This window comes from Macrotis lagotis, chromosome 1, assembly GCF_037893015.1.
Source record: "Macrotis lagotis isolate mMagLag1 chromosome 1, bilby.v1.9.chrom.fasta, whole genome shotgun sequence".
NCBI classification, from domain to species: domain Eukaryota; kingdom Metazoa; phylum Chordata; class Mammalia; order Peramelemorphia; family Peramelidae; genus Macrotis; species Macrotis lagotis.
In genome coordinates this window covers 157,865,243-157,890,960 of record NC_133658.1, presented here as the reverse complement: position 1 = coordinate 157,890,960, position 25,718 = coordinate 157,865,243, and the positions used below count along the sequence as shown (strand labels likewise).

The 25,718-nt window shown below is 35.7% G+C and overlaps 1 protein-coding gene across 1 annotated transcript in view; it reads right to left on the bottom strand.

Annotated features, from left to right (window-relative positions):
* Positions 1-25,718, bottom strand: part of LOC141504320 (small ribosomal subunit protein uS5m-like) — a 34,818-nt gene that overhangs the window by 5,690 nt on the left and 3,410 nt on the right. Inside the window, exons 2-11 of the mRNA XM_074209262.1 lie at positions 24,477-24,557; positions 21,160-21,297; positions 19,133-19,258; positions 18,142-18,375; positions 16,336-16,370; positions 8,395-8,485; positions 7,380-7,426; positions 7,043-7,100; positions 2,790-2,852; positions 280-416 (exon numbers count right to left, since the gene is read on the bottom strand). Coding sequence (XP_074065363.1) covers positions 280-416; positions 2,790-2,852; positions 7,043-7,100; positions 7,380-7,426; positions 8,395-8,485; positions 16,336-16,370; positions 18,142-18,375; positions 19,133-19,258; positions 21,160-21,297; positions 24,477-24,557 — 1,010 coding nt within the window. The remainder of the gene's footprint in view (positions 1-279; positions 417-2,789; positions 2,853-7,042; positions 7,101-7,379; positions 7,427-8,394; positions 8,486-16,335; positions 16,371-18,141; positions 18,376-19,132; positions 19,259-21,159; positions 21,298-24,476; positions 24,558-25,718) is intronic.

The following is a 25,718-nucleotide window of genomic DNA, read 5'->3' as shown; positions in this document are numbered from 1 at the left end:
AAAACTTAAAAAAAAAATGTATCAATAGATTTTGTTTTTATATCACCTAGAATTGCCCCTCTAGCTCCCAAAAAGTCATCTCTCATAACAAAATAACTGTCACTTTATTTAAAGCTTCAATTTTGATTAACCAAGCAAAATAATTACTAAAGTATAACATTCAACTCGAGTATTTACTTCATGAATTGCAGTTGAACATTATGACCTTGCTGGATGATACTGAAAACAATGAATTCAATCTAAATTTTTCAAAATATTAACTTCATATGTAATATCTACCTGTCTTGATAAGGCATGGAAGACTCCTCTGGTTATATTAATTAAATTGACAGATCCATTAACCTTTGCATATAAGTCTTTAATTCCAATTAGTCTACAAATTGTAATAATGGCTCGATGACAATGAAGACCATGACCTGGAAAATAAAAAATGCACAAAATGGTATGTCTCTACATAAAACCGAAAAGTTTTTGCAAAAACAAAAGTAATGAAGTTAGAATTAGAAGGAAATAAATTAATGGGGGAAAAATAATCTATAGCAAATTTCTCTAATAAAGATTCAATAGCAAAGATAAACAGTTATATCCTGAGAACAACAGCCATACTCCAATAGACTTGAAGGCTATAAACAGGAGATTATTGAAGGAGCAAATATACATTTAGTTTAATGTTTTTCAAATCCAGAATTGGAAAAAATACATATTTTTAAAAGAATAGCTATGTAAAACAGTCAAACTTTAAGGCACAAATTCATTTTCATGCCTGAGAAGGAGTGAAGAATGATTGGTTTCATTTACTTTTTAATTCCTTATATTTCTTCTTTGAAGAAAAGTGAATTTGTTAAAAATGTTCTGGGAACATTTTTTTTTTTAAACCTTATTTCAAACTGAATCAGATACCACAGGATGATTCTCATGGATGAAAAACAGAATATATTATTTAAGAGATAGATGATTAAGGCCAAAATACCTGTTTTGAAGTGACTAAATATCTGCCTAAATCTAAGAGGTTTGTGCATTTTATCAGGTCTGCTGGAAAACTGTTTCCTCATTGTTTTAGGTTCATGTGTGACAAAGGCAAACTAATGAAATTAGATAAACTGCCTAAATCTTCCAATAACTTCCAGATCACTCAGAGTCTAAAGATCCAGGAAAACATTTTTTGTACTTTTTCTATATAAATAGTTGTGTTGACAATACCTAGAGTAAAGAGATACCTACCAAGTAGGGAGGGGTATCATCCAAATGGAGAGGGGGGTAACTATCATGATCCAAAAATGACTTTCTAGTCCTACTGGGAAGGGTAGGAAATAATTCACAAAACTTTCATGGAGGAAAAAAAGAATTCCTCTCAAAGCCTCCATTCAAAAAGGGCTCACAGACCACCAAAGGCACTCCTAGACTGAAACTCCCACCATTCCATCCCCCACACACACTTTTCACTTTTCTCTTGTTTGTGGCCTTCCCTCATTAGACTGAAAGCTCCTTAAGGGCAAGGACTGACTTTCTTATTTGTATTCCTAGTGCTTAGCAGAGTGTTTGCTCTTAATGTTGCTGACTGGGACTGAAACCTATAAATGGCTGATGGTATCTCCAAGGAGTTCAGTGAGACTCCCAACCACTGCTCCCAAGACTGCTGGAGAGAAGGCAGTATGAGCAGCCAGTGTGCTCGAGTCAGCTCAGCTGTTTCTGTTTTAGGGTTCCATTCGTTCGTATGCTCTAAAAGGCAGAAAACAGCATTGGGGGAAAAAAAAAATCACCATAATGCAACTGAGGCAGGGATTTAGAGTAAAGAGGATCTAGGTTCAAATACAGGTTCCATTTTCTAGGCAAGTCATTTAATCCCTCTAAATTTCAGTTTCCTCATCTGTAAAAGAAGAGAACTGAACTAGAAGTCCTCTAAGGTACCTTGAAACTCCAGATTTATGACTGAAATAGAGAAGATAGCAAAGCTTCAGAAATGGAATATTTTAGGCTACAAAATGAAACTGTAACATTCAAATATATAAAGGTCAAAAAGTCCAAATATAAAAATAAATACTTTTTAAATGACAAATTAAATGGTTTTTGTTGGGAATGACTTTTTAGAATTGGAATTTTAAAAAAAAGATAATTAAGGCAAAAAAGCACATTCTACTTTTTTTCCCATTTCTTTAATGAAAATGCTTCAAGTTATATATCTCATAAAGTATTGTTTTGTTAATGCTCACCAAAAAAGTCTTAGGATTTATATATCAACATTAAGATGTAAAAATTTCCTTCCCTGTCACTCCTCTCTGAAAAATGCTGCAAGTCTAAAACATGGGTTATTATTTCGTGACCAACTTGGTGATGAATTCTAGTTCCTACACAACAAACACAGGGTCTGTCATTTTGAGCTTCTCCAGTAATGCCCTCCACTTTCACAGCCTTTGACAACTTGGGATCATTCCAAGTAACAATATAATTGTTCTTCAAAAAGCAGTGAGGTTGGGGATGGATCTCTACTTCCAATTCTCTCAAGTGTAACTATTCATTTAACTATATAGTGTCTTCTTCTTTAAAACATGATCTCAGACCTTAAGTAGAATTACAGCTTTAATATTTTCACATTTACTAACTGGCAATGATGGCTCTATACAGTAATCCACAGCTTGAAATTATCCTTCATTATCTTCAAAGTCTCATCTCTTCTTATTTTTGGCCACAGACAACATTATACAACTCAGGTTAATTATTTCATTTCCACGAACCTCCATTTTATCCCCCTCAAATTTCTTAATAAATAAATGAAGTAATTTCTTGAATACCTCTAGGCTGCTTCTTCATCTTGATATGTGTTTTCTTAAATGTTAAAGAAATATCATGGTAAACTAGAGGAACAAAAACAGATAGAGAAGAATTAGATACAAGTCTATAGCATCTATACCAAAGACAAAGAGCAAACGGCTGTAGTAACTTAGCTTTACAAAGCCTGATTTACATACCTACCTACAGTGATTAAATATTTATGACTCACCTACTAAAAGTCAATTTCTTTTATTCAGTTAAATACTAAAGAAAAGAGTTAGGAGACTGATAAATTTTGACAACTTAACTTTTAAACAGAATAATATAAAAATACCCCATTGATATATATACACAAATTGATTAGGACATGAAAATATACACATATATCTACCTCAAAACTGTGTAACACTGCATGTGTAGGCATATTTAAGAAATAACTCACAGACATATTTGCTCACAATCGAGAATAAGGTGGGGGGAGGACCATAAGATTAAAAAGGCATCTAGAAGAAAGACAGAAAAATGGCATCTTTCCATCTCTGTCATGTTGGGACCAATGACCAAATATTAAAAGCACTGAAGCTTCCTGTTGATTCTTCTTAGAGCATGAATGTGGGTCTTAACATATATAGGGTCTGATGATCTCTTAAATTCCCTTTTAGTTCTTAAACTATGATCTCATGACTTTTCTGGTCTTTTTGTGGCTACTAATACCCAGGAAATGACAGTGGAAGGGAAGAAAGAAGTTCAAAATTTTTTGCTCTACCTAATTCTGTAGTTAACTGATTTTTTTTGTTTTTATTTTATTTTATTTTTTTTTATTTTTCAAGGCAATGGGGTTAAGTGGTTTGCCCAAGGCCACACAGCTAGGTGTCTGAGACCGGATTTGAACTCAGGTACTCCTGACTCCAAGGCCAGTGCTCTATCCACTGAGCCACCTAGCCACCCCTCTTAATTTTTTTTTTTAAAGGAGATAAAGGGTCAGTGTAGTAACTAGAGACTGAAAGTGGATTTTTATGGTGATGTAATGGCTTAGAAAGTAAGTTGTAATATTTCTGGCAATTTCAATTCTGTGAAACTTCACAAATTTACTCCCAATTAGAAATTGATCTCCACCAAAATATACTTTTCCCCCAAAACAAACAAAATTCAATATTTACAAACTCAAGAACATTACTAAAAGATTTGCAAAAAAACATTACATTTTCAGCTATTTGCAACAAAATGATTTGTTTTCTTTTGACTATGTTGCTCAGTCATTTTCAGTCATGTCTGACTCTTTGTAACTCCATTTAGATTTTTCTTGGCAAAGATACTGGAGTAGTCTGCCATTTCATTTTCCAGTTCATTTTACATATGAGGAAACTGAGGCAGAGTTAAATGACTTGCCCAGGATCACACAGTTGTTATTATGTGCCTAAGGCCACATTTGAACTCAAGATGTTCCTGACTCCAGACTAGGTGCTCTATCTACTGTACCAACCAGTTGCTCCTTTACTAAATTTGTTAAAAGGATGAGAGCAGCAGTCATCAAAACTGACTGGTAGTGGCTGAGAAATAGAGTAGTGGATCAGAGGACTAGATTAGGTACAAAAGAAATCGCAGTAAATAACTATAGTAATCTACTATTTGATAAACCCAAAGACTCCAGCTTCTGGGATAAGAATTCACCATTTGACCAAAACTGACAGGAAAAAAATGGAAAACAGCTAGGAAAGAAGCAAGGCATTGACTCAGCTCTCACACCCTAGACCAAGAAAAGCTTGAAATGGGTATAGGATTTAGACATAATAGGTGATTGGCTTAATTCGACAAATCTATGGAGAAGGGATGAATTTATGACCAAACAAGGGAGAACAGTATAAAATTACAAAATGGATAATTTTGATGGCATTAAATAAAAAGGTTTGCAAACAAGATTAGAAGGAATGAAGAAAGCTAGAAAATAATTTTCACAGCTCATGTTTCTGATAAAAGATTCAATTCTAAAATATATAGAGAACTGAGGCAAATGAATACAAGTTATTTCCCAATTGATAAATGGTCAAAGGATATGAACAGACAGTTTTCAGATGAAGAAATCTGAGCTCTCTATAGTCATTTTTAAAATGCTCTAAATTATTATTGATTAGAGAAATGCAAATTAAAACAACTCTAAGTTACCACCTCAAACCTATCAAGATAAGTTAAAATGACAAAAAAAGTAAAATGATCAATGTTGGAGAGGACATGGGAAAACTGGGACCCTAAGTGAACTGATTCAACCATTCTGGAGAGCACTTTGGAACCATGCCCAAAGAGCAATAAAACTGTGCACACCACCCTTTGCTCCAATAATACCACTACTAGGTCTATATTCCAAAGAGATCATAAAAAGGGGGGAAAGACCCACATGTTCAAAAAAATTTTAGCAGTTTTTTGAAGTGGCAAAGAAGTGGAAAATAAGAGGATGACCATCAGTTGGGGAATGGCTGAACAAATTGTGGTATATGAAAAGATGGAGTACTATTATTTTGTAAGAAATCATGAGCAGCATTCCATCAGTACAACAATCAGGCACAATTGTAGGGTATCTGGATGGAGAACACCATCTATATCCAGAGAAAGAATTGTGGAGTTTGAACAAAGACCAAAGACTATTACCTTTAATTAAAAAAAAAAAAAATCTTATTATGTAAATTTATCTCTTCTACTTTATTTTTCTTCCTTAAAGATATGATTGCTCTCTCTCATCACATTCAACTTAGATCAATGTATACCATGGAAACAAGGTAAAGACTAACAGTCTGCATTATATGGGGGGTGGAGTGAGATTAGGGGGAAAAAAATTGCAAAATTCAAAATAAATAAATAAATTTATTTTTAAAAAAAAATCATAAGCAAGTGAACTTCAGAAAAGTCTGAAATTACTTGCATAAACTGATGCTGAAGGAAGTGAACTGAACCAGGAGAACACTGTACACGTTAAAAGCAACATTATGTGATGATCAATTATGAGGGACTTAGTTCCTCCAAGCAGTTTGGTGATCGCAGACAATTCTAAAAGACTTGTGATGGAAAATGACATCCACATCCATAGAAAAAACTATGTATGGAGTTTGAATGTAGACCAAAGCACATTATTTTCACTTTAAAAACTTGTTTTATGCTTCTTTCCCCTTTCTCATGGCTTTCCCCCCCCTTTAATTCTAATTCTTCTTTCACAACATGACAATTATGGAAACATGTTAAACATGTTAAACTGAACATGTATAATCTATATTACGTTATTCACTATCATGGGGAGGAGGGAAGGGAAGGAGGTAGAAAAATGTGGAACACAAAAGTTAACAAAAAGAAATGTAGACTAGTATCTTTGTGTGTAATTGAAAAAATAAAGTAACATTCAAAAAAAATGCTGGAATAATGAATAAAATGCTTAAATTACCCAGAAATTATATCTCCCATAACTTTTTAAAAACCACAGGAGAAAGACAATCTTTTTTGGTTTTTTTGGAAATGTTGAGACTGAGATGACTAGGGAATATGAAAAAAGTCGGACTGGAGATCGGGAGAGACCAGGGCAGATGGTGGAAAGGGTTCAAAAAGGATGAAAACGAAGAAAAAACAATTAAAAAACACGGGTAACTTTAAAGAACCATTTACCTGAGTGATGCGAATGGAAACTATACTGCGAAGGGTTAAGGAGTGAGTAAGAAGAGAGGAAGTAAAAGCAGGAAGTAAAAGCAGCTAAAGAATAGTTTTTTCTAGGGAGGAAATGACAAAAAGGAAGAGAGATAGGATAATGAAAAAGCAGTCATCAAGCATTTAGGAGGTATTTAGAATGTGACAGGCACTGGTACTAGGCACACAAGTCCCTGCCCTCAAAGAGCCCAAATTCTAATTTCTTATCAGCAATCATGAGCAGCTGGTCAAGACACAGCAAATACTAAGTACACAGTAGGACTTCGATAACTCTCATCTAGCACTCGTTATTCCAATGCTATTAACTAAAAGAGTATTCTACCTCAACAATTATGTCAAATGAAACCTTATCTAATAACTGCATATATTCTTCATAATCTTAAAAAATGATAATGTAGGGGCAGCTAGGTGGTGTGGTGGATAGAACACTGGCCCTGGAGTCAGGAGTACCTGAGTTCAAATATGGCCTCAGACACTTGATAATTACCTGTGTGGCCTTGGGCAAGCCACTTAACCCCACTGCCTTGCAAAAAAAAAAACTAAAAAAAAAAATGATAATGTATAGGTACTAAAGATTAGTGAGACATACTTGTGTGGTCTTCATATCTTTCTATGTAATGCAAATAATGAATCGCTCTATTCTTTGCCTAAAAGAAACAAGAAAATAATTCAATGTTATAATTTGTTTTCTCAAAGTCATTTTTATAAATTAGCAACTTTATCTCTTTAAATTTGCTTATTATAAATGTTTTGAAACAGTTACCTGTTTATGTTATAGACATAAAAATTTATGTTTATGTTATAAACATAAAAATCTTTCTGGTAATTTACCAGATAATCCCTGCATAAAATTTTATGGCAACCAGAATGTCTAATCAACATGGCTTTAATTCCTTAAATATTCAAAAAAGAAGAAATCCACATACTTTTCTAAAAGCATTGATCCGATCAGGGGCTTTCCCCACAGCAAAACCTATGCAAAAAACAAACAAAAAACATCAAAGAAGAGATATATTCTCAACACTCAGAAATAGCTTTTACTTCATTCCATGGTTCAAACTAGGTCAAGATAATGAAACAGATTATCACCAAATACTTCATTGTTCTACTCCAATGGAATAACAAAGAAAATGTAAGATGCCTGGGTCTCTGTGTGTGTCAAGTTATATAAATGCTGAATATTTCTTGAATATTAAACTTGAACTTAAATAAGGTTATCATGATATTAGGTTAGAGGTATAAAATTATTTGCCATGAATCAACAGATATTCTCAAACTAAAGATCAGATGTGAACATCTAACATATCAGAAAAGGACTGTAAATGGTGAAAAAAATACATATAGTCAGAAAAATCATGATCAACTAGAACCCTCATATGTAATTCAATCAGGTTAACCAGAAAATAAGATGAAACATCTTTGAGTTGTTAATTTGCATTTTACCATGGGGTCCAAAAAACAGCAATAAAAATAAAGATAAATCTTTTAGTCTGTAAGAATTAAGTAATGGGGAGGATAAAATATGACAAAAAGAATTTTTTAATCCAATCAAACAGAGAAAAAGGTATTTTAAAATCAGTTTTTGATCTATGTGTAAAACTGAAACCTTTAATTTTTCAGAAATCTCAAAATGCCATAATTCTAAGCTATAATTATATAAAAGGTAAGAATCAAACTTTTTTTTGGGGGGGAAAGACATATGTGATCTGGTAAAATAAGTTGCCTTGATATTTAAAAATACAAAGTATATATTTTCAAGAAAATATGTAGCATGGAACTTTTCCATTGCACTTATAAGGGACAAGGACAAATAGTACTAAAGGACTGAAATAGTGAAAAAAAATCAACGATAATAAGCTATTATGCTTCCCAGAGCATCGGTCACAAATGACTATTTTTCAGTTCTCATGTTTTGACATGGCACCATCAGACTATACTCACCTGCAGCTCCTTTTCCATTTCCAACTACCACGAGGACCCGCACTGACTTCTTCCTTCCTTCTTTTGCAGTCATGTTAAAAACACTTCTTACCTAAAAAACAAAAGACTTCGTGATCACGGTGCTTGAGGACACGCCATGGCCAGGCTTGGGCTTGGAGAGCTGAGAAGGATGGATTAGAGTTGGCAGAGACATGAGGTAGAAAAGGCTCGAGATAATTTTTTTAGACACTCCACTGTCTGATAGTGACCCTGGATTTTGCATCTGGGAGGTCCACTTTATTTTAGCTCAACTATAAAATTTTACATCTACCCCCTTTGAAATTTCACCTTACTAGATTCTGTCCAACATTCTAGCCAAGAATCTTGGCTGTTCTTCAATGACAGTTCTTCTTCACAGTTTAGTGTTAAAAATGTATATGAGAAGCAGGTCATCTAAGGTATCCTCAATTTATATTTCAGAGCTTACCTATGAGGCTACCTGTGTGGCCTTGGGTAAATCACTCAATTTCGTTGGGCTGGAATTTTCTCATCTGTAAAAATGAAGGAGTCAAGACAAGAAGTTGGCTCCCAAGTTCCTTCAGAGCCCTAGAGTAACAACCTATGATTATTTGTTAAACAGCACATGGCCACGTAGATGCCTGCAGTTCTCCAATGAGGTCTACTTGGGCAAACAGCTCAGAAACCATCAAATCATATTTTTCCAGTCCACATTTTTCCATCTTTTCCACAAGAGTAGCATTAGAGACTTTATCAAATGCTTTGCTACAATCTAAATAATTATATCTATTCTTAATCTAAAGGTTTAAAGTCACTGGTATTTAATAATAGTAATAAGTTAATATTTAAATACTGTTTACCATGTTCCAGACACTATGTGTGCTAAGTATTTTACAAATATCAGTTCATTTGAACCTCGGGAAGGTAGGTGCTTTTATTATATCCATTTTACAGGTGAGGAAACTGAGGCAAACAAGGGCTAAAAGACTTGCCCAGGGTCAACCAGGTAGTAAGTATCTGAGGTCAAATTTGAACGTAGGTTTACCTAACTCTGAGTCACTCTACTATCCAGTTGCCTAGGCTGCATCTACTTTGCAGATTCTGCTCTCTTCTCTTTCTAAAAAACGATAACATCCACTTTGTAGTAACTCTCCTATGATCCACTCTCTTTATGACTCAGTGCAATACAGCAATCACATCCACAACTTCTTTCAGTTTTAATTAGCTGGTTAGATAACTTGAATTTATCCAAAGGAATACATGTAAAACTTACTATTTCCTAGCTTAAAGTTGAAAGAGAACACTAGTTTACTTTTTAGTTTAGGAAAAATGGAATACATAACCCAAATTCTACATAAAGCATTATCTTTATGGTTTTCATTAAAAAAAATCAAATTAATTTCAGATATCACTTAATCAATGCTAGAAAAACCCACATTTTCCAGTGTTTTAAGAGAGCATTGTGGAATTTAGACAAAAAAGACAATATTACAAGCAAACTAGGAGATCAAGGAATAGTTTCCTGTCAGATCTATGGGAAGGGAAGCAGTTTATGACCAAGGAAGAGATGGAGAACATCAACAAAAACAAATTAGATAATTTTGATTACATTAAATCAAAAAGCTTTTGCACAAACAAAACCACTGTAAACAAGATCAAAAGAAATGTAGTAAATTGGGAAACAATTTTTACAACTAGCATTTCTGACAAAGGACTCATTTCTAAAATATATAGAGAACTGAGTCAAATTTATAAAAAAACAAGCCATTCCCCAATTGACAAATGGTCAAAGGATATGCAGAGATAATTTACAGATGAGGAAATCAAAGCAATCCATAGTCATATGAAAAATTATTCCAAACCACTACTTATTAGAGAAATGCAAATTAAAGATTCTCTGAGGTACCATCTCATAACTCTCAGACTGGCTAATATGACCAGAAAAGACAATGATCAATATTGGAAGGGACGTGGGAAATCTGGGACACTAATATATTGTTAGTGGAGCTATGAACTCATCCAACCTTTCTGGAGAGCAATTTGGAATTATGCCCAAAGGGCAACAAAAATGCGCACATCCTTTGATCCAGCAATACCACTACTGGGTCTATACCCTGAAGAGATGATAAAAAAGGATAAAAACATCACTTGAACAAAAATATTCATAGCAGCCCTATTTGTGGTGACAAAGAATTGGAAATTGAGTGAATGTCCATCAATTGGGGAATGGCTTAACAAACTGTGGTATATGTATGTCATGGAACACTATTGTTCTATTAGAAACCAGGAGGGATGGGAATTCAAGGAAGCTTGGAAGGATGTGCATTAACTGATGCTGAGCAAGATGAGCAGAACCAGAAGAACATTGTACATCCTAACAGCTACATGGGGTTGATGATCAATCTTAATGGACTTGCTCATTCCATCAGTGCAACAATCAGGCACAATTTTGGGGTATCTGCAATGGAGAATAATAATACCATCTGTATCCAGAGAAAGAATTGTGGAGTTTAAACGAAGACCAAAGCCTATTATCTTTAATTTAAAAAAAAAAACTTATCTTATATAATTTTTCTATCTCTTATATTTTACTTTTCCCCCCTTAATGATGACTTCTCTCTCAACACAATCATTTTAGATCAATGTATAGCATAGAAACAATGTAAAGATCATCAGATGCCTTTTGTAGGGGGTGAGGGGAGGAAAGTGAGATTAGGGGGAAAATTATAAAATTCAAACATAAATAAATAAATAAGTCCAAAGGATTGGGATAAAGTATAATTTGGAAAATATAATTCCAACTACTTATTAGGTAGTACCTTTCACATTTCTGGGTTTCAAAATAATTCTAACAAATCATATACTCTAATTTTATAATCCATTGAGAGAATTATTTAATTGTATTAAGTGTAATTCAATTAATTGCATTCATGTTTCTGCCTGTAGATTTTGAAAAATAATAGCATTTTGGTAAACAGGACAATATTGTTCCAAAAATCACTTCAATGTGGAATTATTAATACAGTCTAAAGTTACAAAATAATATCACTAATTTCCTGTATTTTGATACTGACTTCAGAAAGAATTTTGAGGCTATTTATTATCACCCTCTATTTTTGCAGATGAAGCAACAGAGACCTTGGGAGATTAAACAATTTATGGTAGAGCACAGAGGGAGTAAACAAGAGCAAAGATATCTAAATCAAACCCTCTGATTCCAAAGTCAGCATGTATGTTCAACAAATGAAATGACTGGTTGTTTATCTAGCCATAGAAAAAGCTTTTCATGAAGTCAGTTTTGATTAAAAATAACAATTCACAAAATATTTAATCTTCATTTTCATTAAAAATTTCAAGCAAAAAAAAAAAAAAAAAGAACGTTGTGGAAAGACTCTTGTATTTGAGGTCAGTGGACCTGGGTCTGACTTTTTGGCTCTGTGTGATACTCTTCTCCTTCTCCTCCTTCTACTTCCCATCCCACTACAGGGTTCTCCCAGGTCATTGCTGCTGCTCTGGCTTCACGTTCTACCTTTCCCAATCTTGATCCTATAATTAAACCAGTTCCAACTGTGGACCCTCCTTTAATCTTTTGCCAGACCACTTTGTCCTATCACTACTCATACCTATTGAATGGTTCTAGAGAAACTCATATAACTCTGTCGATTGAAAATGCAAAAAAGTTTTTGGTATCTTAACTTTAGTAGGCCCTGGGGCACCCCTATCCTTTTGCTCTTATCATACTTCCCACTGCAGCCATGCCAAGTTTTCTTTCCTCGATCCACCACATCTGCCTATACCTGGCTCTCAGCAGAGGACTTTGCTGAAGACTTTCCTGAAGGTGTCCAACCCACCTGCATGCAGCCTTCAAAACTCAACTTTATTATATTATTACATTTGATTATTATATTTATTGGTAATATGGATTATATTGCAGTCATAAATATTAAATTCTATATGTGGCCCTTGACAAATTTTTATTGGGGGGATGTGGCCCAGAAGAGCTAAAAGGTTGAACACCTACTAGACAGTAAAGGAGCCATCAGTCATGGGCTTATTCTCCTTTCCCATTTTTCATTCCACCACTCCTTAACATCATCTGTCATTCTCTCCTTTACTTTAGTCTCTGAATAAGAGGTTTTTCTCCTCACTAAAATCAACCCTTCCACCACAAGTAGCCTTGATCCTATTCTCTCATCTCATCCTGAAAATTACTCTCACAATCATCCCTCTTTCCCTAATCTTCCAATTCTTTCCAATCTATTGAACCTTTCCTTGCAACCTACAAAAACCAACTTGCATGTAATCCTAATTCTTTTTCTAAAATACTGATACTTCTGCTTCCTTTCTTGGTCCAACTCCAAGAAAAAGTCACCTATACTCATTTTTCTCTACTTCCTCTATTCTTACCAACTTCTTTCTTATCCCCTCAAAATTCGACTTTCAGCTTCACCACTCTTTGAAAATCCTCTCTCTCCAAAGTCTTCTTTCTTGACCTCTCTACAACTTTTCTGCAGCATCTCTGAAACCTCTTAGTTTCAAGAACAAAAATTCTCAGAGGGTACTTAACACACAGTAGGCACTGAATAAACATTTGTTAACTAATGTTTATGACATGCTTTCTTGGTTTGCTTCCTGTCTGTTGGAACTTTCTATTTCATCTTCTTTACTAGATCATCAAATCAGAGGCTCACAGGATTCTGGAGCTGGCAAGGACGAGCCATCTAGTAATCATAACCAAAAACGAATCCCTACACATATCAGGTAATAGTGGCTCCAAGCCTGGCAAGGAAGTGGAAATTGAGAGGATGCCCATCAGCTGGGGCGTGGCTGAACAAACTGTGTTTTGTGATTATGATGGAATGCTATTCTACTAAAAGAAATGATGAGCAGGATGCTCTAGGAAAAACCTGGAAAGACTAACTTACATGAGCAGATGCAATCGGAAATGTACTGTATACAAAGTAACAGCAATATAGTAGGATGTTCTGCTGGGAATGACTTCTCTGAAGGACTTATGATAAAGAATACTACCCATTCCCAGAAAGCATTAATGGTATGTATCTGAATACAGACTGAAGCATACTTTTTTGTTACTTTATTTTTCTTGATTTTTTTTTTGAGGGGGGTAGTCAATGTTTTCCTTTACAACATGACTATAATAGCAATATGGATCAAATAATTTGCTTTCTCAATGGGAGGATGGGGAGAAGAGAAAGATTTAGAACTAAAATGAATGTTAAAACTTGTTTTTACATGTAATTGGGGAAAAATAAAACGTAATATATATAAATGTATAAATTTATATACAAATAAATTTATATATAAATATATAAATAATATGTAAAAAAAAAGGTCACCCAGCTCAATTCAAGAGAGGACCCTACCATCTCCCAAACAGCCCAGTTCACTTAAAGATATAGCAAGTTCTTCCTGACCTCATTCATAAATCGATATTTCTGAAGTTTCTGAAACCCAAAAGAATAAGTTAATCCTTCTACAAAACAGCCCTTTGAAAGTGTTCCTTTCAGGGCGGCTAGGTGGGGCAGTAGATAGGGCACCAGCACTGCTGTCAGGAGTACCTGAGTTCAAATCTAGCCTCAGACACTTAATAATTACCTAGCTGTGTGGCCTTGGGCAAGCCACTTAACCCCATCTGCCTTGCAAAAACCTAACAAAAAAAAAAAAAATCCCCAGAACTTTTTCAGACAAACTGCTATCATATCACTTTTCTTCTCTTAGCTTACACTTAACTTATAGGTTTCCCACTCCAGCACCAGCCAAACTGGCCTTCCCTGACCATCACACAGGATTCTTTGTTTCCCATCTGTGTCTTTGCCAAAGTCATATTGCATGCCAGGCATGCACCCCCTCCTCACCTCTAACCCTTACAACTAGTTCAAACAATACCTTTTATACAAAGCTCTTCTTGATCCTCCCCAATGGTTAGTGCCCTTCCTCCCATATTGCTTTGTACTATCTGCATCTATGATCTATTTATTGTATGTAGGCATTTAGATATATATCTGTGATTATCTTCCCAGTAAGAATTAAGATCCTTTTATGGCCATTATTTAGTCTTCATAAGACACAATAGATAGACAGATAAGATAGATGGATAGATAGATGGATGGAGGCAGATAAATAGCTAGCTCTATAGATAGCTCTGTCTAACTACATATATCATATAGATAGATAAATAGATCAAGATATAGGTATATTGGGAGAGAATAAATCTCATTGGAATTTATGAAATGGTCTGACCCATCAAACACCTCTAGCCCTTTATGCAAGCCCACTGTCTGTGAAGAGTCCTTCAAGGTTCCATTCTGAGCCCTCTTTTCTTGTCTCTTTATACCTTAGGCTAAGACCATAGACCTAAAGCTGAAGGAAACTGAGGTGTGAGAAGGCCAAATCACTTGCCAGGGTCATAAAGGTGGTGAGATGTATCCAGTCCTTGCCCTCTCTTGGTGATCACATCAGCTCCTATGGGTTCAATGACTTCCTCAGTCTCCCCTGAATTCCAATTCATCACAATATGCTAACTCAGTATCTCCTCTGGGATGTCCCATAGGCACCTCAAATTCAACATGTCTAAAAACAGAATTCATTATTCTTCCTTCAAAACCAATTCCTCCTTCCAGTAATCCAAATTGAAAACTCAGGGTCATCCTCAAATCTTCACACCCCTCCCCCCAAATCAAATCTAAACAGGCAACATGTCCTGTTGAAATGATTTTCACCTTATCTCTTCCCTCTGTTCCTTCTCCGCTACTCACAGGGGCCCCTCTTGCCCGGAATGGACAACAGTCACCTAACTAATCTAACTAATCATCCAATCTCTGCCCTCTCCAATCCATCCAGTCCTGGAGTCAGAAAGATAATTTCACCTCAGTTTTTCAACTGTCAAGTTTCAAGGATAACAATTTCAAGGATAACAAGGATAACACTCCCTTGCCTGACTGTTATGAGGATCAAACAAGATGATATTTGTAAAGAGCCTAGCATGATGCCTATCATACAGCAAGTAATATAGAAATGCTTATCCCTTCCTTTCTCTCTTCCTATCCTCAGCACAACTGTCAAATTGATATTCCTAAAGTATAATTGACCAGGTCGCTCCCTATCGCTGCTAGGATCAAATGGAAACTCCTTTGGCATCAAAGACTGTACAAGCTAGCTTCAGCCTACCTCTCTAGGGACTAACTACACATTGCATCATTTCATGCACTCCACAGGGCAGGGTAGCTGGTCTACTTACTGCCCCTCCTCTAAAACACCCCATCCTCTGTCTCTGTAACCTCACAAAGGCTGCCCCAAGCCTGGAGAGTAGCCTCTCTTCACTTCTGACTCTCAGAAGCCAGGCCTGTCCCAGTTCTTACACAAGACTTTTTCTATTCTTCTGGGACTAGGATTCTAGCTCCAAAATAACCTTATACATATTGTGCATTTACTTATAGATGTGTGATTTTCTCCAATTATTCTTCAAGGTATATCTTTCATAAGCTAAACATTATATTGGGTACCACTGTATGAATAAAAAAAAGAAAGATGGCTATTCATAAAACACAGGTATTATACATCCAAATAAAGGTAGAAGAACCTAACCCCAGTGTGCCCAATTTGGGGGTTACCCATTCTTAAGATGTTATAATAAAGGATCCTCTTTGTTTCACTAATGGCTATCCTGAGTTCTTGGTAAGGTGCTGCTTCCTTCTTACAGGGAGGAGAATGTCCCCAGGTCTCAGACACTGAGGTACCCTGGATGCTGAAGCTGGTCTTACTAGGAGTCATTCAAAGCCACAAGGCTGACACAGAACAAGACAGAGTCAGCGACAGGCCTAGAAGCAGGGATGTTTTTAAGGAGGGGAGTTTCTCCATTACACAAATAGAGCATTGTATCCTTGATGCTGTGGTTTTAAAAATGCTTGACAAATAAAAGCTTACCTCAAGTATTCTGGTATCAAAATCTTCATAAGTTTCTGTTGAGATAAAAGAAGACATTTCTATAAATTTGCTTATATAGTTTATATTCTAAATCATTATTCCTAGCAGGAACATCTTTTTAAAATGCCCATGAAGGAGGAAACAACCTTAAGAGATAGTCAAGGAGATCAGTTCTCATTATGGTTTGCTACTCTCCAAGGCAGGCTGTTTAAAATCTCAGAAGACAGAACCTGCCTTAAAAGGTCTCAAAGAAATCAAAGAGTTAAAGTAGGAAGAGACCTTAGAGTTCAATCAATCCAACTCCTCTCATTTTACATATGAATAAACTGAGGACCAAAGAGCCTAAGTGATTTGCCTGGGATCACACTGCTTCTAAAAGGCATTGAATTCTCAGAGGCACTGAATCTGAGTTCGACTCTACATATTATACTACACTGATTCTGAAGAAGCATTAGCCCCTCTTGATTGTACCATGGACCCCTCAAGCAGGCACTTGAGGAAGCCTGGAGATCTCTTCACAGAATCATGTCTTTAAACATATAAAATAAAATGCATAGTGTGGGAGAATCCCCAAGACTTGCTTCAGCAAGTGACCTCAGGCAGGTAGTTGCTCCTCAGTCTTCAACACTTTACCATCCCTATCTACCCCATTACTACACCATTAATTTCTCTACTCTATTTGTGTAACTCCCCTCCTTTAAAAACATCCCTGCTTCTAGGCATGTCGACTCTTGTCTTGTTCTGTGTCCTAGTAAGAACAGCTTCAGCATCCAGGATCCCTCCCTGATATTCTCCTCCCATCTGGCCTAACCAAGAGATTTCTGTGATTTAATGAGAAGAGTTATACTCAAACAAGAACTCCCTTATCTACATCCTATAAATAATAATAGACCTTTTTGCTCTAACAAGTATACAATTCTTTTTCATATAAACACTGTGTTTAATGAATGATCATCTTTCTCTTCTTTTTTTATACAGTGATACATTAAATAAGTGTTTAGTTTATGAAAGCTGCCCTAAATACATCCACAAAGAATTTCTTCAGCCAGACTCATGGTATAGGCTATGTACCTATCTAGTCAAATAAATGATTCTTGATTTACTCTTTTTTTTTTTTTACCAGGCAATGGTAATCATTAAGTGTCTGAGGTCACATTTAAACTCAGGTCCTCCTGACTCCAGGGCCGGTGCTCTATCCACTGCACCATCTAGCTGCTCCCCTCAATTTATTCTTAATTGACTTCTTATTGCCATTATCTGACACTGCCTCAAAAATTCAGTTTGGATTTCCCCCAAATTCCACTACAATAATTACAAAAGAAATCAATTATTTTAAAATAGTTCTTACAATATTAAAAACATGTACAGACCCTATATTGAAAACCCCTGATACTGAACTTGAAGTTTACTATAATCTAGGAAAGAGATCATAAAAATAACAACTAGAAGAGATCTCAGAGGTCATTTTAAATATAAAATGCAATACTTCTGCACATAGTAGGCACCTGGTAACTGCTTAATGAATTGAACAAGGAAATAGAAAAGTTAAATGCAAGACAAAGAGGAGAAAAACGATATTATTCCATGAAAATACATCAAATTTAATACAGTCTATTTGAAAAGGTATTCAAAACAGGCTAAGTATACTCAAGAATTTTCTTACTGGTATCTGAGTTTCAACAACATAATTATTTTCTTAAAATGAAAATGAATGGATTTTAAAATTTCAGAAGTAAATACATTCCTCATATCAGAAAAATAAACATATCCTATGACAAAACAAAAACAAAACAAAATAAACATTACCTCCATTAGGACCAGGATCTGGAGGACCTAAACTGACTCCTCCCCAAGAGTTTCCAGTCCAACCTCTCTCCCGTTTAATCTTCTTTTTTCTCTTTTTGTCCCACTCATCTCTTTGCTGGATCATTTCAGCCTGTATCCTTTCCTGTTCTTCTTTGCCTCTTTGGCCAATTCCCTGAATTACCCCATGTTTTAAAATAGGGGCATTCAAACCAGGCCAGAGAAAACCAGAACGTCCTTAAAACAGAAAGAAAATTACTTGCCTTATAACTGCTATAGTAAATCAATCAATCAAATATTTATTAAGGACCTAGGCATCATGTGAAGGAGTAAGGGATACAAATATAAAAATGCAACAATTCCTTCTCATAAGCTTACATTTTAATGGGGATGATAACATATTCCTAAAACACTCAAACAACATAAATATAATGTTAATAAATATGGATAGACAAAGTAATTCAATACAAGGTAGTTGGGAGGGAAGGTGCCAGCAGTTGGAGGAATAATGAAAGGTGCAGCTGCATCTTCAAGGAATCATGGAACTCAGTGAGGCAGTGAAAGGAAGGCATCACCAGCATGGAGGACAGTCAGGGTAAGGACAAAGAGATAAGATCTAGAGTGTCTTGGAGAAGACAACAAAGAGACCAATTTGACTGGATCCCAGAGAACAGGAAAGATAGCAATAATCAATGAAGTTGGAAAGCCAAGTTGAGGTCAGGTTGTATTAAGTCTTCAAAGTTAAGCAAAATTCACTTATATTTTAACCTAGATGCAGTCAAAGGCACTGGAATTGTTTGAGTAGGACAGTGACATGATCATATCTGCACTTCAGAAAAATAACTTTGGCAGAAGTGTGTAGGATAAACTGGAGAGAGCAAAGTCTAGAGGCAGAGAGACAAATTAGAAAGGTTAGATGACCCCAGTTTGGTTTCTTTAGGATCTAAATCATTATCAATAACATAAAAAAAAAAAAGACTAAACTTCTATGTACCTTCACCAATAATTTGGCCCCTGTTTAGGTCTCTTTTCCTTTTTTTCTTGCTCCTTTTTCCTCTTCCTTTCCTTGCTCCAGCACCAGACTCAGCTAAGACCCCTTTCCACAGCTCCTCTGCTGTCACTGCAAAGAAACAGACTTCATGAATTATGGACCACAGTCTTCTAGAAATGTAAAACACTGAAAGGGACCTCCAGATAATACAATCAATCAATAGGCATTTATTAACTGGGCTAGGCACTTATAGATGCTGAAGAGAAAAGGTAAAAGTGAAACAGCCCTGCTTTACTTTCTACCCAGAGACAGACATGTAAAAACAAGAAGAAAACATATATAAGGTAACCTTGGATGGTATAAAGATCTTTAGCAAGAAGAGTTAAAACTAAGAGTTTTCTGGTGAATGCTGATACTCCAGAACACTGAAGACACAACTTTCAGTCCTTACCTTGGCTGCACAAATGTTATCTCAGTTATGCCAGAGACAATGAAGGATATAGATAGATAGATAGATAGATAGATAGATAGATAGATAGATAGATACATAGATACATAGATACATAGATACATAGATACATAGATACATAGACAGATGAGATCAAAAGTCTTTCTCGAGGCGGCTAGGTGGCACAGCAGATAGAGCACTGGCCCTGGAGTCAGGAGTACCTGAGTTCAAATCCGGCCTCCGATGCTTAATAATTACCTAGCTGTGTGGCCTTGGGCAAGCCACTTTAACCCTACTGCCTTGCAAAAACTAAAAAACAAACAAAAAGTCTTTTTCCACAGAGTAGTCAAACTATATGAACTGTTTTCAAAAGAAAAACTGAAAACTATAAAACCAACAAAAGAATTCTCCAAATAACTAAGAAATGCTCTACAGATTGACAAGAATAAAAAAAAAGATGGACAAGTCAGTATTGGAGAGAATGTGGGAAGAGTGTGGGAAACACATAGATGCATTGCTGGTGGAGCTGTGAACCAACATTTTGATTCATAGTATAAAATTTTGAAAAACAATTTGGAAACATGCAAATAAATTAACCCTTGGACTCAGAGATTCCAAGACTTGACTTAAACTCCAAGGAGGTTATCAAGTAAAAAGAAAATTCCCACACATACCAAAATAGTTATAGCAATGCTTTGTGGTAGCAAAGAACTAGAAACAAAGTAGATGCCCATTAACTACAGAATGGCTAAATAAACTGTCTTGGGAAAAGATACTCTCTAGGAAGGTTTATTCGGGTGTCTTAAGAGAAGTGTGAAAATTATGTCAAAATAAACTATATTGATAATTTTTTTTCAAATAAAGACATACAAAGAAGGCACAAATAAGGTTTTGTTTTACGATCATCCATCATAGGAAAGCATTCCTTGTGCAATGTTTTGAAGTCAAAAAAATCAACAAATCTTTATTTTACTTAAATTTTCTGCATTAAATCCCAACATCACACAAAGGCAACGAAGACTTTTCAATAATTTGTGACTAATGTTCAAGCCTGGAGGCACCAATGGGAACCAGTTTACATGATCAGATTATTTCCTCAGGAATCACTTAAAAGCAAATCAGGGTTCTAAAACAGTGCAGAAACCATCTACTAATATCTGAACAACCCCAGGAAAGCCTGGATTTGTTCCTTTATCCAGAATATCTCCCATTTTTCTTTACTTCAATTTTATCCTAGCATATCTCTGGTTCTTCACTGCCACTTCTAGATATAATTTCTATATAAATTAATTAAATTATTAAATTTAAAAATTAAATAAAATAATTAAAATATATAAAATATAACTTTTAGATAGTAGTCTAGATAGCATAATTCAATAGCCCTGCAGTTGATATCACTCATTTATACAAATCCTCTTCACATCCTGATTGACATATTCTTCTGTCTTTGGCATTCAAATGAAATGTGAGTGTATGTTTAAACAAAAAACCCCAAAGTTAGGCAATTAAAGAAGATTTAAGATCCAGGATATCTTTGCTTACTCTAATTAAATTTTCAGTTTTTACATATTATAACACTTACATTTGGTGAAGAAACTGTAGGGTCTATATTGTTGTCCTATCAATCTGCTAGGAGCAGAAAGACAACACTGAGTCTGAAGCACATGGGTCAAGCTGGTAAAATGATGATGAGTTCCGACTTTTTGAAATGCAAAACTACCTGAAGAGAGAACAAAACCTTTTGTCAATATGTTCCACAACTGTTAATATTACCAATGAAAAATGTTAAAACTAGAAAAAACCCACCCTATTGTCTACATAATTTTTTTGTATAGCCCCAGAGTAGCAGTGTGTACAAATGATAGTTTAAATAATATTTTTTCAATGATGATTATAATATAATGAAGAATTGGGAAAGGTATATGGAGACATATGAAAACAAATGTCAAGCTGTCAGCCTGAAGCTAATTATCATTTTTTCTTTTTCTTTTATTTATTTAATGGGGTAAAGTGACTTGTCCAAAGTCACACAGCTAGGCAATTAAGTCTGAGACCAGATTTGAACTCAGGTCCTTCCAACTCCAGGGCCGGGGTTTTATCCACTGTGTCACCTAGCTGCCCTAGTTATCATTTTTTAAATCAGTGAGACTCTCCAGACCTCAAGTTATACTAAAGGGCACTCAGTTAAGATTCTGCATGTCTTACAGGAACTCAGCTCTTATAAATATACTGTAACAAAGACATAAAAAGAGCAAAAATTCTGCAGGTGCTTAGTCCAAAGAGCACCTAAGGCAATCCGAAGTCTGTAGCATTCTGTACCTAGACAAAGAAAAGACTGGACTATGACTCAGATAAAGAACCTGATCTGTCTTCCCAAGAGAATAGGACTTGGGACAAAAGCCTTCCAACTAGGAGACTAAATCCCAAATCCGCAGCACTCTGAACTGAGCTACTCCAGAAGATCCTGACCAACACTCTGAAACAGTGCAACTGAGGAGGACTAGAAACTTGCCAGCTTTCTGAATACAATTACACCAGTGGAAGTGGAAGCCAATGGCAGAACTCCAGAAAATAAAAATTCAGCCCAAAAGGAACAGAAGGACCATAAATTATTCCCTAATACAAAGTACCAAATCAAGAACTGAGATATATTAAAGATATATTAAAATATATTATATTTTAAACATATAGTTTTAAAAAAAAGGATACACTGAACATTATAAAAAAAGTGAGTCTAAAGATGCCCAAAAGACAACCACAAAAAAATAGTTAAACTCCACAATAGTTACAAGGATAACTACAGAGAAAAAAAAAGAGTACTCATAAGAAAGAAGCGAGAGACAAAAAAAAAAGTACATGTTAGGAATGAAGGTTTAAAAAGACCAGAAAGGTGAGAGGAAGCTAGATTAGGGTTTTGAATACCAAACAGTATTTTGTATTTGTATTTGTTACTGGAATAAACACGGAGTCACTGGGGTTTACTGGATAGGGGCGAGTGACATGATCAGATCTGCACTTTAAGATCACTTTAGTGCCTGAATGGAAAATATATTGGAGTGGGGGGAGACTTGAGGCAGGCAGTCCCACCAGCAGGTTACTGCAATATCCAGATGTGAGGTGATGAAGGTCTGAACCAGAGTGGTGGCAGTGACAGTAGAAATGCTAGCAACATTGGTTGTTGCCCTTCCTTCTCAACAAGGACCAAAATGCCATGGGATGATTGGGACATTAATGCACTGCTGGTGAAGTTGTGAACTAATCCAACCATTCTGGAGATCGATATAAAACTATGCCCAAAAAGTAAAAAGATCATATCCTTTGCTCTAGCAATACTAATACTAGCCTATATACAGAAGAAATTATAAAAAATGGGAAAAGTCCCACAAGTTCCAAAATATTCACAGCAGTCCTTTTTGTAGCAGCAAAGAACTGGAAATTGAGGGGATGCTCATCAATTGGGGAATGACTGAATAAGTTATGGTATATGAATGTTATGGAGTACTATTGTTCTACAAGAAACCATGAATGGTTGGACTCTAGAGAAACATGGAAAGAATTAAAGGAACTGATGCTGAAGAAAGGGAACAGAACCAAGAGAACAATATACACAACTGACAACAACATAGTGAATTGATCAACTTTGATGGATGCAGCTCCTCTCAGCAGTTCAGAGAGTTAAGACAACCCTGGGAGAGCTATTATGGACAATGCTATCCACATTCAGACAAAGAAAAACAAAATAAATTAAAAAAAAAACAAAATAAAATAAAACAAAAACAAAAAAACAAACTACAAAATCTGAATAAACACTGTTCACTTTTTTAAAATTTCTCTTATATTTTTCCTTCCTATCTCATGGCTTTCTTTTTTTTCCTTTAGTCCTAGTTCCTTATTATACAGAAAATGACTAATTTGTAAACATATTAAACACAAAAGTCTACGTACACTATTGTGTACGTACTACATACACTGTTGAATAACAGATTGTTTGAAGCTAAGGGGAGGGGGATAGGAAGGGAAAATGGAAGGAAATTATGTAACTTATAAATATACATATGCATGTGGATGAATGTTGAAAAACTTTCATTACATGTAATTGGAAAAAAAGTTAAATATCAATTGGGGGAAAAAAAAGACCAAAATGATATCATTATGTCAGAGGCAAGTTACAGTGGTTCTGACTGTAGCTGATCAAACACAAGCTCAGAATGCTCCACCAAAGGTTGGGCACATATAGTCCCTGGGAACATTTAGAGTCAATTCTCTAAATCTGCACATCTCAAGATTCTTTTTAAGTTGGTAAAATTCTGTTCTGCTGATAGAGCACAATGCCCTCTTTAATGCAGACATGCCATGCTGGGTGTCCTTCACCAGCATTTCCCATGTTACGCAATCAATTCCAAAATTCTTCAGAGGCTAGAAAGATGGGAGCCAGATGATCCGAGGCAATGTTTTCCTACACTGGACCTAGTCAGTCCACACCTGGAGTACTGTCATCATAGGTCTGTGCATCACATTTCATGAGGGTTACTGACAAACTAGATAGGCTAGAGAGGACAACCCTAGTGACTAGCAATCTGACAACTTTAACACTTGAAGAAAGATTTACGAGTCTAGGAACTTCAAGGATGTAAAAGGAGACATGTTAAATATCTTTCAAAGAATATCATGTGAAAAAGGATCAATGGATTAGAGTAACAGGGAGACAGACTTCAGTTTAATACAGGGGTTAATTTGACCTATAAGATCCCCTCCAATACAAAGAGTCTATTAATATTAATAGTTTAGAACAAAATTACATGTCTGTTCTATTATAGAACACCTTTTCATTTATTCACAATTTTAAAGAAGAATACAAATCTCCTCAAAGCTCAGAATTAAAAATATAGAACCTCTCACCATTGCAAGGGGGGACCCTGGATGTAGAAATGGAAATTGCAGGTAAAGTAGTTGAGTGAAGTTGCCTTGTCCATAAAGAGCCTAAAAAGGAAAAAACAATTAGTTTTAAACAAAGTCCTCAGTCTCCTTTTCTAGATCATCATCCATATCTTAGGGCCACTAAATTTGGGTATTCCCCAAGGTTCTGTCATAGGCCCTCTTCTCATTCCAAACTTTCTCTTTTGATGAATAGAGTAGCTCCCATGGGTTCACTGATCATCTTCTTGCAGATAACACTCGGAGACAGCCATATTTCTAGTCTCCATATTTTGCCTCAGTTCTCTCCACCCCATCCCACTAGATTGGGCACTAGAACATTTGTAACTGGATATCCTGCAGGCATGGCAAATTCAATATGTCCAAAACAGAACTTTCCCCAAAACATATCCCCCTGTTGAATTTACCCATTTCTATTGAGAGAGCATTACCATCTTACCTCCCCAAGTTCATAATCTTAGAGGTCGTCCTCACTTTCCCTCAACCCACACAGTCAATCAAGTTCCCAAACAATGTCAATTCTACCCCCACCCTAACTCATATTTATCCCTTTCTGACTCACATGGGAGTAGAGCCTGCTTCAGCATCTCATCGTGTATTGCCTGGGCTATTCCATTGGCCTCCTACTTTGCCTCCCTGCCTCAAGTATTTGCCTCTCCAATCCATCCTCTGCAGTACTGCAAAAGTGACAGTCTTACAACACGAGGTTAATCATACTACTCCTGTACTCATAAACACCAGTGCTTCTCTATTGCCTAAAGGATCAAATACAAATTCCTCTGACATGTTAAGTCTTTCACAACCTAGCTTTTACATATATTTATAGACTTATATTACTATCCTCTATACACTCTTTGGTCCAGCAAAACAAATCTTTCTATTATTTATTAACCTTCTATATCCCATTTCCAGACCTTTGAAGAGGTTGTTGGAATTGCTAGTTTCTATGAAAGGTCAACTTAATTTTCACCTTCTAAGGAATTTGACCTGATCCCCACTAGTTGACAGTGCCTCTCCCCAAAAATTACTTTGTATAACTTTAGATTATTTTTTAATCCAAACTTGCAGTTTCACTATTAGGAAACTCCCAGGCAAGGAAATTTCCCCTATCAGTGCAGATCAGCATCTTCTCTGAAATGTAGTCTTCAGAAAATCACCTGTGTCACTAGGAAATTAATATCTTGCCCGGGCCACTCAAGTCATTAA